This window comes from Chelonoidis abingdonii, chromosome 9, assembly GCF_003597395.2.
Source record: "Chelonoidis abingdonii isolate Lonesome George chromosome 9, CheloAbing_2.0, whole genome shotgun sequence".
Lineage (NCBI taxonomy): Eukaryota > Metazoa > Chordata > Testudines > Testudinidae > Chelonoidis > Chelonoidis abingdonii.
Genome location: NC_133777.1, coordinates 65,551,864 through 65,564,058, shown reverse-complemented (window position 1 = coordinate 65,564,058; position 12,195 = coordinate 65,551,864). Strand labels below are relative to the sequence as shown.

Sequence of the window (12,195 nt, the reverse complement as noted above, 5' to 3'; positions counted from 1 at the left end):
GATAAAGAACTGCAGTGAAATAATGGGTTTTGGAAATGTTTCTTACCTCTCTTTGCTGGGTTTCATATTGATGTTGCCAATGATCTTAATATCAGCATATTTTATTCTGAATTTGCTTAGAAGTGAAGTCATCCTGAAAACAAAGGGAAGAACACTTCATCACTGCATTTTTAAGTACCTCAGATCAAAGAGTAAATGAGTTAAGTCATCAAAAGCAATCATCTAGTATTTTAACTTTAACTATATGACAAGTGAATTTATCTGAAATGCTTTAGTTAGTGTTTCTGTTTTCAATTACAGAATTGTATAGATCAACTATAAACTAGGGATCTGGCTATACTGGAAACGCTACAATGCCACTGTAGCACTGAAGGGTAGACACTTACTACAGTGATGGAAGGGTTCTTCTGTCACTGTAGTAAATCAACCTCTCTGAGAGGCAGTAGCTGGGTTGATGGAAGAATTCAGGGGTTAGGTTGGCTTTACTGCTAATTATTTCACATGTAATTTTTCACAGCCCTGAGCAAGGTAGTTAAGCTGACCTAATTTTGTAGAGTAGACCAGCCCTAAATTACCTAGCGGAAGATCTGTGGGAATTGCATAAAGATACAGAAAGCAGAGGCAGCAGACAGAGGGAAGTATGTTTACACTTTAGGGGAAACATTGGTTCTTTGATCAAATATTTTAAAAGATTAAATTCTGAAAGATCTGTCCTATACAAAAAAATAGGAGAGAATTCTCTTTTCCAGTCAACAGTACAGACCTCTGTCATCAGAGTTATCAACGGAATTTATGTGCATTGAATAAATACCGCACAATTGTACCGATTGGAGAGGAGAATTTGGCCCACAGGCTTGATAAGTAGTATCTGGAATTTCATCAATCTGTGCACTCATGTGGTTCCACTACTATAGTATCTGAGCACTTTCCAAAAAATTAAAAATAGAAAAACAACGTATATATCTATCTCCATTTCTTCCTTTCCAGTCTGTAGGAGAAATAGCTTGCTTATTTTACAGGTTTTATTTGTGTGCACTGTGTTTGAGGGTTAGCCAAGTCAGATATTGGTTTTGCATTTGGTTCTGAAATTGGCTACTTCTACAGTAGTAGTCAGGGAGTGGTTGTAGTGATTCACTTTCTAGGTTCCTTGCTTTCTTTTCTATAACTGATTTCTGGAATTTGGAAGGATCCAAGAGTTTCCTAGGGCAGATCATTGTGGTGATTTCTTCTTGCCTAAGAGGAGAGATTTCATTTTCACTTGAAAGAGAAAGTTATCTGAACAGGATTGAGGAGGAGCATTTCTTGCAGCTTATGTCTACATCTAGTCCAAGGTATGGCTGGCTGTTGGAGGTGGGTGCAGAGGTTAGCTAAAGTGGAGAGTTTGGTTTGTGGTATAGTATCAAAATTGTTGTCTGTTTTGATGTGGAGTCTCCTCAGATGATAAATCTTTTAAACTTTATCACCATGTCAGGCAATGTCTCTTTCAGCTCCTTTGGAAAGCTTTTAGTGTTTGATAAATGAGGAGGATGCCCAGGTTACTTGCATCTCTGGATTCACAGATTAAATGGGCATACACCAAGGATTTTGTTTCAAATGATGATGTCCCTGTATTTAAGGTCAAAAGGAATAGAATGACCAATTTGCCTCCAAGTTAATCTTACCTGGGTATGGGTATAGAGAATGAGGTAAACTCATGTTGAGTCTGCAATGTCAGTTGTCCACACAGACTAGGTCAGGGGACTTGTCAATGATAAAATGGTAGTCATTAAAGACGTTATTGACCACAGAGATTGCACTGATCAGCTTGAGCATTGAGTCCTGGCATTTGTAGAAACAGTGGTGGCAATAAAAATACCTGTGTCTGCCCATTGATTAGTAAAGCTACTAAGTTCTGACATACCCATAATGAAGCCAAAACATCTTGCTTCCGCTCTAAATGAAATTGATTGTTTTCTGTGGAAGGTCAAAATCCAGAAGCCAATTGCTAGTCTGAGTAGCTAGACTAGACATTGCATGGTGGCCCTGGGGGAAAGGAATCCTTCCTTTCAGGCAGCAGAGAAACTACAGAGCCATTCTGCATGGTTTATACCAACTCAATGATTGGAATACCCTCCACAGATACTTATCTAGCCTTTTTTACACAGATGTGGGAAGCTTGGCAGGATCTACAGAGCTCAGTGCCACAATGGGGAGAGAGGTTTCACAGCCCCACTCCATGGAAGTTCATCCATGCCCTTGTGGAATGTCAGCTATTCAAGTCCTCATAAGAGAATGCAACCAAACACAGAGCAGCCTTGTCATGGCTAATTTCCAAGTCATGCAATTATATCCTCCCTGCTTAAATTCCCCTTGTAGTGATAATTGGATAGTTATTCTTCACTTCCTGTCCTAACCAGTTGCCTAGTGATGCTCTGTTGTGTTAAACAGTTACTGAATTCCATTCCAAATTGGCTGCTTTGGAAAGAATGGTGTTATATAAATGATGATTATAATGAGCTTACATTAGCAACTTTCTTTTGCACATGGATGGAAAGCAGACTATAGCTCAGAGGTCTAGAAAGTTTTAAAACTAAATGACTTGTTTTCAGCTCTTAAAAGTTTGCACTTGCAAATCACATTTTTGTGGGCTGTCTGTCTATAGCAGTGGTTTTCAAACTTTGGGTCACAACCCAGTACTGTCTTGCTCAGCACTCAGGGACCCTGGCAGCCAACCAGTAATAACTAGTAGTCCCTACCTGTTCTGACACCGCGCTGCATCCTGGAAGCAGCCAGGAGCAAGTCTGGCTCCTAGACGGGGGGAAATAGGGCTCCGTGCGCAGCCACTGCCCTGAGCACCAGCTTTGCACTCCCATTGGCCAGGGCGGGGGGGCCGTGCCTGCGGGCAAGAGCCACACGGAGCCACTTGTGCGCCTTTACCTCAGAGCTGGACCTGCTGCTGGCCGCTTCTCGGGCACAGTGTGGTCCGTGGTGACAGGACAGGCGGGAAGCCTGCCACTGACCCGGAGCTGCTGGAGGTGAGCCCACACCCCAACCCCACATCCCAATCCACTGCCCCAGCCCTGAGCCCCCCCCCCCTGCAACCCAGAGTCTCCTCCTGCACCCCAAACACCTCATCCCTGGCCCCACTCAACAGCCTGCATCCAGAGCCCTAACCCCCCTCCCGCACCCCATCCCCCTGCACCAGCCCAGAACCCTCTCCCATACTCTAAACCCCTAACTCTTGGCCCCACCCTGCAGCCCTCACCCCTGCAGCCCTGAGTCCCCTCCCACTCCCTAAACCCCTCATGCCCAGCTCCGTTGGGTCATGGGCATCAACAATTTTCTTCAAGTGGATCGCCAGAAAAAAAGCTGGAAAACCACTGGTCTATGGCATATGCATCTAGGAGGCTTCGTATGCAGTTTCACTTGTTAACTAGTCAAGATCATGTCGACCCTATAAAACACAATGATTTTCCCATTACAGATTTAAGAGTGTCATTCTCTAAGGAGGGAACATGACCAATTAGGGAGAGAATATGTGGGGTGTGATCTTCCTATGCTAGTCATCATTTATATTTAAGATTAATGACCCTTAAGGCCCTTGTCAAATGCTAGACATCTCTATATGAAATATACTTTTATTACTGTTCAAAATAAAGCTAGCTGGACCTGCTCAGAAATGCTAAGGTTACTACTAGAGGAGACTATATACAAATAATATTTATAAGCAATCAAAACATTTTAAACAGTAGTGGGGAAAATAGGTAAATTTACGCTAGTTTCTCATCTTCGATCCGGTTGATCTTTCCTCCAGTGAAGATCCTTAATTTACAATCCTTCCACTTTTTCCTCATAGTCAGAATATAGGGAATTAGGAGTGTCAAACCTGGACAAACATATTAAATCACAAGAAGATCAAATGAGTATCTTGTGTGGTAAAAATCATAGGCAGTGACTCTGTGAGTGCTCAGGTGCTGGAGCACTCATGGGAAAAAATAACTGTTCGGCGTGGGCAGGAGGCTCTGGGGTGAGGGGGTGGAGCAGGAGCAAGAAGAGGTGGAGCAAGGGTGGGGCCTGGGGCGAAGGGGCAAAGTGGGGCAGGAAGAGACAAAGCAAGGATGGGGCCTTTGGAGAAGGGGCAAAGTGGGGGCAGAGACTCGGGGCAGAGCAGGGGTGGAGCACCTACCCAGAAAAACGAAAATTGGTGCCTGTGTTAAAAATAAAGCCTTCTCCTTTTCTTCGTTGTGATATACACAAATTTATCTGAAAATATTTAAGCCATGTAAAAAATAACCTACATAATGTAAGTGTTATCATTTTATATAAATCCCCAAGAATGCATTTATATTTGGCAACGCAAAAATCTTTCTCCCTGTGGTGTCCTTTTCAATCTCTTACCTCCATCATCAAACAGCCACCAAACATCAATTGTTCCTTTCCCTTGTTTCTTTTTAAACTGATTGCTGGCTTCTAGCAGCCTCTGATTGAATTCACCCACATGCATAGACTGGATTGTGTTAATGCTGCTGTCTGAAATGAGAAAGAAAACTCTGTATCTTCTTTTCTTTTGCGAACTGAAGCAAAGCAACTTTCTGATAAAACTGTTTTCAGGAAACGAGGGAAAAAACCCATCATCTGGGTGAAATTTTTCTTCTTCCTGTTTCTTTTTGGGAATTGGAACCCTTTGGACAAAATAATGATGTGTCTTGTAGGGAATCAAAAATGATTAGTGAAATTTTGTCTAATCTTATAATGGTTTATATTATCTTTTACATTAAACAAAGAATATACGCTAGTTTTTAAATGTGGAGTTATAAAGCAATGAATTGATTTTAGCTAATGGCATAAGGTGGTATTTTATTCACCATTAATTATTATATATATAACGTATTGAAATGATTCAAGCCCCAAACCTACACACTTCTATGCATGTGATTAAATGTATTCACATAAGTAAAGCCCAAACCCCCCCACATAACATTAGGAGACATCTTCATTGACATAGTGAAAGCATTCAGTTCAGTATCTCACAAAGGCATGGTATGGTGCTTTTTGTCAGCGAGGGGGATCACATGTGATATGACTCCTGTTTGATCGTCACCACATGAGCTTGCTTTGACTTTCCTACTTAAAGTCAACATGTGTGTAAATGCTGACAGGATGTTTGCTTTAGTGTCATTTTGGGGCATGCGTCCAGTTATATCTGTTGGAGGTACGTGGACTGTCTTGGTAACATGGTTCTTAGACCTCAATCCTGAAAACCCTTGCTGCACAAATAAATCATCTTCTGAACCTTAATATATCAGCACACACCACTTACGTAGGTACCAATTGGAACTGCAGTGCATGAGCAAATTTGCTCTGGTGTTAGTTTGTGTGATATTGGGACCTTATTGCATCAAATTATAACAGCTGTAAAAGGGAGCAGGTTTCTGTGGATGAGATAACCTATTCTAAAATGGGTATCATTGAAACATAGGCAGATAAGAACTGTTTTGAAAATGTAAGGAATAACAATTATTTTTACCTTTTATATCATAAACATATTAATGTGTTGCAAAATATAGAATCTTCCATATAATACATTATAGAGCTTGCAAAAGGGAGACATAGACAACTAACTAGATACAGAGAAGGTTGAGGTGGGGCAAAGACCTAAAGACCTTCTGGGCAATTTCCCGTAGACAAACCCTAAGCGTAGGAGGACAGTGTAAGCATGGGACATGTATAATGCCCTGAAAGGTCTTTGTGTTAATTTTAAAAATATGATTTGCTTCTTGTTGCAATGTTGGTTCTGTCTAAAAATGTACATTTTTGTCTATATACTAACAATATTTTTTCCCATTCCATCATTCTTTGAAGCCAGTGACTTTACTACAGTTACCTTCCAATGATTTCAAAGAGACAGTGTCAGAGCAATATTTAAAGTGAAGCAGACAGGTTTCTTTATAGGCTTTGCTCTGATGTATTAGGTTCAGAAGATGCTTTGTACAGTCTTTGAGTGTTCCTAGAGTTTTGACAAGATAATTCTAAAACAATTATCAGCTTTCCTGTGTAGTATGGCATCTATGTTGGGAGTTCTAACAACTCCAGGGAGAATATAAACAAAATGGGAAGACAGGGATATTTACTAATATAATGTATTTTCATATTTCTGTTTGAAAAGTGTGCAGAGCAAAAGTGTGCAATATGTATTTCCTATTAGAGCTGACCAGAAAATAGAAATCCCTTCCTGCAGAAAATTTCAATTTTCTTGAAAGGGCAGTTTCTGTCAAAATGATTTTCCAGTGCAAAATTCCCAACTTATTCTATTTTCTTTCTGAACTGACCAGAAGAGAGTAGTTGAAGCATGTTATATTTTGTAGCATATGTTATGAGAGGGAATTCTACTCTAACATGCAAAATTAACTGAGCACTGCCAAGTAAAGAATTGACGACATTTTCTGCTGTTAGTCTGTGATATCTTCTTGATATCTCTGGGAGTTGAGTGTATAGATAGACCATAGTCTCTGTAGTAGAAAATTGAAAAAAATATTTTTATGAATGCAAAAATGGTTTTGGATGGGTCATTATCATACCCTAACAATTGTGAAATGAGAATTTTCATTCAGTAAATCTTTTGCTGTAGATTTACTATATTTCTCATATGGTTTGTTTACATCCAATATAAATTTCAGTAGTCTAGATCCTACCACACTATACTACTTACAGTCCATTTTATTTGTTTCATAACATGTTGTATGTTTGCTTTCAGTGCTTATGCATACATCGGTTCACTCCTTTAGTATGACAGTGTACCCACAACATAGAACAATGGCCATTTTTATTACATATTTTTCATCTACACATTGTGGGTTTTGTGTATAATAAATAATTGTTCCCTGAATTCTGTGCACAGTTCAACATTTTTATAAAATTTCAGAAAAATGACCCCAATATAAGAAAAGAACTTGTTGATCTGTGTTTGTTCAAACATTTAGTAGCCATACCCAATGTTATCAGTTAGATTAAAAGTAAAAAACCAAAGCCATGCATTTCCTCTGAAAAATGACAGAAGAAATTAGTTCTGTCATATCAGGTAACATCTTATACCAGAAGACATCACTGTATACCTCATTACATAGTTATCTCAACTAATACATTTATGTTCAGGGGGCGAAATGTAGTACCAGAACCCAAATCCACCGCATTCTCCTACTCCACTGGCACATTTCCCTAACCTCTTGTCTGACTTAAATGGCAGCTCCGCTAGCTAAAGTCAAAGGACGCCATTGTACCTTAGAAGCTTTTCTTTAGAATGAAGGTATAGCTGTGTATCAGTGAAAGTGTTTTATGTCATTTACAAGCTTACCTTTTTTGGTTACATGCTTGGTAATATTGAGCTTTCTGGCTTTGCCAAACAATCCACGGATACCATGACTTTCTTCTTCAAATTCATTGTCTTTAATGGTAGCTTCTAGTGCCAGCCTCTCCTGCTCTAACTTCTCTAATTCCTCTGTTAATGGAAAGCAACACTGGAAACTAGTAACACAATAATTTGCAGTTTAAATTAAACTGTTGATGGTAATAACATTGAGCGTTATAATTATATGTTATGATTATTAGTATACACTGTAAAAATGTTGGGATATGGACAATTTTTGTGGCATGATTTTCCTAGTAGGTGGCAGGAAACTCAATAAATCTGTGAAAGCTCTAGTTCAGGGTGCAACATACTCATCCATAGAGATTGCATTGCTATCAAGTGTTACTCCATTGCTCTGTATCTTTAGTTTGCTAGTCCACCAGATCAGAAATAGCAGTATCACTGTACTTTATAATAAGATCATACTTTGGGGTTTTTTTCTTTCAGGGATATCAAAGCACTTTATAAAAGCTGATTTTGTCCAGATTGGGGAACGAAGGCACAGAAGTAGTGATTTGCCCCAGCTGAGTTATAGAGTTTAAGGCCAGAAGGGACGACCCGATCATCTAGTTTTGCCTCCTGTATATCGCATACCACCACCACCACCCAGCACCTGCACACTAAACCCAACAACTGAAATTAGACGGAAGTATTTCAGCCCACAGGAGACTAGACTATTACGTGCCAGAGGCAGAGAATAGGAGGGGCTGACTGAGGTCTGTAACCAAGGTCCCAGTGCACAGTCCTCTGAAGTGAATGGAGTCTTCTCATTAACTTCAGTAGGCTGTGGATCAGACTCTAAATTGTGAACAGGATCCAGTTGCCTAATTCTCAGTCCCCTTCAGTAATCACAAGAGCAGACTGCCTCCTATTTTGAAATGCTCATAAATATTTGAGTACTTACACTGAATATGTGAGCACTGTTTATATTGAAAATATTACAGTACTTTATCTTGTGTTGATGCATTTTGAAATGCTTGCTGCAGAGACAGAAGAGTCAGCTAAACTATTCTGTATGTATAATAATATAAAAAATCCCTTTTGTCTCGGAGAAAATGAGCTTTTCTCCAAGGAAAAGTGGCATCCACTGATATTGAATTTATTATGGTGAGGCACTAGTTAATATGTTGTAAGCACTGGTCCATAATATGCTTTTTTTTTATATAAGTAAAGATGTTTTCATTGGAGTGAGACATGGTACAAAAGTAATCTTCCTTGGCTGGTAAATTATCTGTGTATAGATATAAAAAATCATCTGCGGCCACTAGAGTTTATTAGCTCTGTTGGTGCTCTGAATTGCTAAAATTTTCTTTAAATTAGACTCCAGTATGATAGCATAGTGCCTGTGTTTACTAGGACATGATGATAACCACTGACATACATTTACTCAGAACTAAAGATTCAGTTATTCTTTTAAACATAATGCTGTAGTGAACAGGGCTGGCTCCAGCTTTTTTGCCCCCCGCCTCCCAAGTGGCGAAGAAAAAAAAAGAGAGGGACTGAGGGACCCAGGCGTGCCGCTCTTTTCCACTGGCCACTCTAAGCACCTGCTTCCTGCGCTGATGCCTGGAGCCGGCCCTGAAGTGAATGTAATAGAACACAGTGTTTCTTTTCCCATTTCCTAGCCTGATATGTTTGTATGGTAAGTATCATCTGCTTCAAAAGAGTTCTCATTGTTGGCTTTTTTAGGGTCAGTTGTAATTTCTAGTTGTGTTTATATTTCTTTGTCAATTTGCACCCTGATAAACTAAAGTAAATGTTCAGAGTTGGTATTCATCACTGTTACATTGGAGTCTTATGAAATGTGTTCTCCCAGAGAGGTTTAAAATAGGAGTCAATTCTTGACTGTTTTCCAGTCAAGTAATTGAAGTGTTAGGGATATCAACAGGGAAGATGGCAGAAGCTGGTTTGGAATTTAACAGTGTGTTTGTAAGTGGAGTGCTCATCTGCTCTAGTTTTTTAAAAGGAAGTTCTGGAATCTCTTAATCCTTAATGATCTTAAAGGTGACTTGCTGTTGGGCGTTACAAAATTAGCTTGCTCGCTAAGGAAGATAGGCTTTAGGTTTGTGGTTTCTGCACAGAAGATTCTGCTATTCCACGCCTCCCTTAGGTGTAATGACTGATTTTTGGTATGTGTACCAATAGGATACTGCAGGGAGAAATGAGAACGGCAAACGTCCAGCAGGTGGCAGCAAAGAGTCGTCATTCTGTTTTATGATTGACTCATACCTATTTTCCTATGAGATTTATTCCACTTCATGTACCGTAGAAAAAAAAAATACTTCATTTTCTGTACCGTGGCTTAATCACCATATCTTGGATGGATGTTTCTCCTTCAGTGGACTAACTCTCAGTGGGGAAAATAATTCTATTGAAATCCTGAGGGTTCTTCTGGTCGGGTTTCATTTGGTATTCTTTTCTCTAGGTGTCCTTGGGAGGCAGTGATACGCCTACAAACCCTCCACATCCCAAGGATGAAAACAGAAAGTGATGGCAACTGTGCGGATCCAGGAAACCCTTATACCAGAAGAACCCTGCCACCCCATGTCCACTAGAACTGTGCACTGTCCCCTTTGGAAAGGGGAATTGCAGCTGCAATAGGGAGTTGGTGCTCCATACAGCTGCACTAACCTTGTGTGGATTTTGCAGCTGAAATCTACGGTGACACACAGCAGCACAGACAGGATTTAGAGAGTGGTAGCTCCCACAAGTCCTGGCAATGTCAGTCTTGGGGACCTGCCCTGTAGAGTCTCCAAGAGCAGTGAGGGAACATACGTTGAAGCCACCAGTCCCCTAGTTGTGCCTGATTTTACTACTTCAATCCATGCCCAGGAGGGGGTATCTTGGGACCGCAGTTCTGTGAAGCAGTGTGCAGGACCTCTGACCAGTTCTAAGGCCCACCCTTGAAGGCCTTTCTCAGGGCAACACAGTAACTCCTTACTTAAAGTTGTCCCGGTTAACATTATTTTGTTTTTACGTTGCTGATCAACTAGAGAACATGCTTGTTTAAAGATGCAAAATACTCCCTTATAACATTGTTTGGCAGTCGCCTGCTTTGTCCACGGCCTGCAGAAAGAGCAGCCCATTGGAGCTAGCTGGTGCGGGTTTGGAACCAGGGGGGACCGATAGCCCCCCCCATCAGCTCCTTGCTCCCCTAAGTTCCCTATGCATCAGCTGCCCAGCAGGCTATCAATAACCGGCAGTTCAACTGTCCCTCCCCCCACTGCTGTGTGCTGCTCCTGCCCTCCACCTTGGAGCTGCTCCCAGGAGCCTCCTGCTTGCTGTGCAGCGGAGGAGTGGGAGGCTAATGTCAGGGTGTCTCCCTCCCCCTGCTCCTGCCCCCCACTAATCCCATCTCCATAGAGTGAGGGGTGGGGGGACATACATGACAGGGCTCAGGACAGAGGGAGCTTTCTGGCAGCACCTTCTGTCTCAACTTGCTGATTTACTTAAAAAGATAATATACTTATAGTGGGGTCAGCGTACTTAAAGGGGCAATGTGCGTCTCTCTCTCACACGTGGTGAGTGTGTCTGCCTCTGTCTGCCATGCTGTCTCCCATCCCTCCAATTGTGCTGCTTTGTAGAGTGTGAGGCTACATTAACAAAAATGTGTTAATCCTTGAGGGCTCAGCTGAGTGCTAGTTCATCATTTAGCAGTAAGGCATTCCCTGGGAAATATCCCATCCTCTTCCACCCTCTGACTCCACAACTTCAACCAAGCTTCAGAATCATCATTGCTGTGTACAGTATTAAATTGTTTGTTTAAAACTTATACTGTGTGTGTAAATATTTATATACAATATAGTCTTTTGTCTGGTGAAAAAAATTTCCCTGGAACCTAAACCCCCCCTATTTACATAATTTTTATGGGGAAATTGGATTTGCTTAACATCATTTCACTTAAAGTCACATTTTTCAGGAATATAACTACAATGTTAAGCAAGGAGTTACTGTACTTGCATTGACTTCTGTAGGAGCTCAGCCACAGTAAGAATATTGGCAAGGGCTACATGCTTACAAGTAAGAGGCAGTAGGTAGCTGTGTTGCCCCAGGAGAAGGACAGGAAACAGACTGTGATTCTAAGAGTCTCAGTCTCATCCCTTGGACCAGGAGGATTCAAGAAGTAATCTGTGTCAGACAACCTTTGGACAGTTGTCTGAAACTATTTTTAGTTCTTTATTTGGGAATTACTAGATTTCAAGCTGACAGTGGACCTTTAATTTTTTTCACTAACATGGAGAAAATGGTGTGATACTCCAGCAGTTACACATATTTTATTGATTCTAAGCTTCCGGATATCTTACATTAAGCTGTAGGTTAACAAGTCATTGAGCAGAACTTCAGAGATTGATATGTCTGGAAACCAGTGGGAAAATGATAGTTTAAAAAAGAAGCATACCTTAATAATACAAGATAAGTACAATTCCATTATTCCATCACTACATACCTTGAACCTGGAGGACTTGAGATATATCAAAGCCTTGGCTAATTCTGACAATAACCACGCCAAGCTCAAAATCAAATGCATCGCTGAAAACAAAAATAAAATGATTATGGGTACTTTCTCAGTGGTGTTGTGGTTAAAAAAAAGTGGGTACGCAAACCCAAACTAAACTCAATATTCACCTAAACTCCATTTACCCGCATTTACGCTTACCTACACTATTGCCTTGCCCCACAGATGTCACTTAGAGCTGGCTACCTTAAAGACATTCAGAGAAATGTTAATGCTTGGTATGAAGCATTGTGGGCCACACACTGCCCTGCAATGGCTAAATCCACCAGAGGTGAAATGTGGCCAAAACTAAGCA

General features: G+C 40.7%; 1 protein-coding gene across 2 annotated transcripts in view; it reads right to left on the bottom strand.

The window, feature by feature from the left end:
* The window catches only part of SLC12A1 (solute carrier family 12 member 1), a 65,568-nt gene that overhangs the window by 8,309 nt on the left and 45,064 nt on the right, over nucleotides 1–12,195 (bottom strand). For both annotated transcript variants that reach the window (XM_032762889.1, XM_032762896.1), the window contains exons 19-23: nucleotides 11,832–11,914; nucleotides 7,331–7,474; nucleotides 4,378–4,509; nucleotides 3,754–3,865; nucleotides 47–133 (exon numbers count right to left, since the gene is read on the bottom strand). In XM_032762889.1, the coding sequence (XP_032618780.1) occupies nucleotides 47–133; nucleotides 3,754–3,865; nucleotides 4,378–4,509; nucleotides 7,331–7,474; nucleotides 11,832–11,914 (558 nt within the window). The remainder of the gene's footprint in view (nucleotides 1–46; nucleotides 134–3,753; nucleotides 3,866–4,377; nucleotides 4,510–7,330; nucleotides 7,475–11,831; nucleotides 11,915–12,195) is intronic.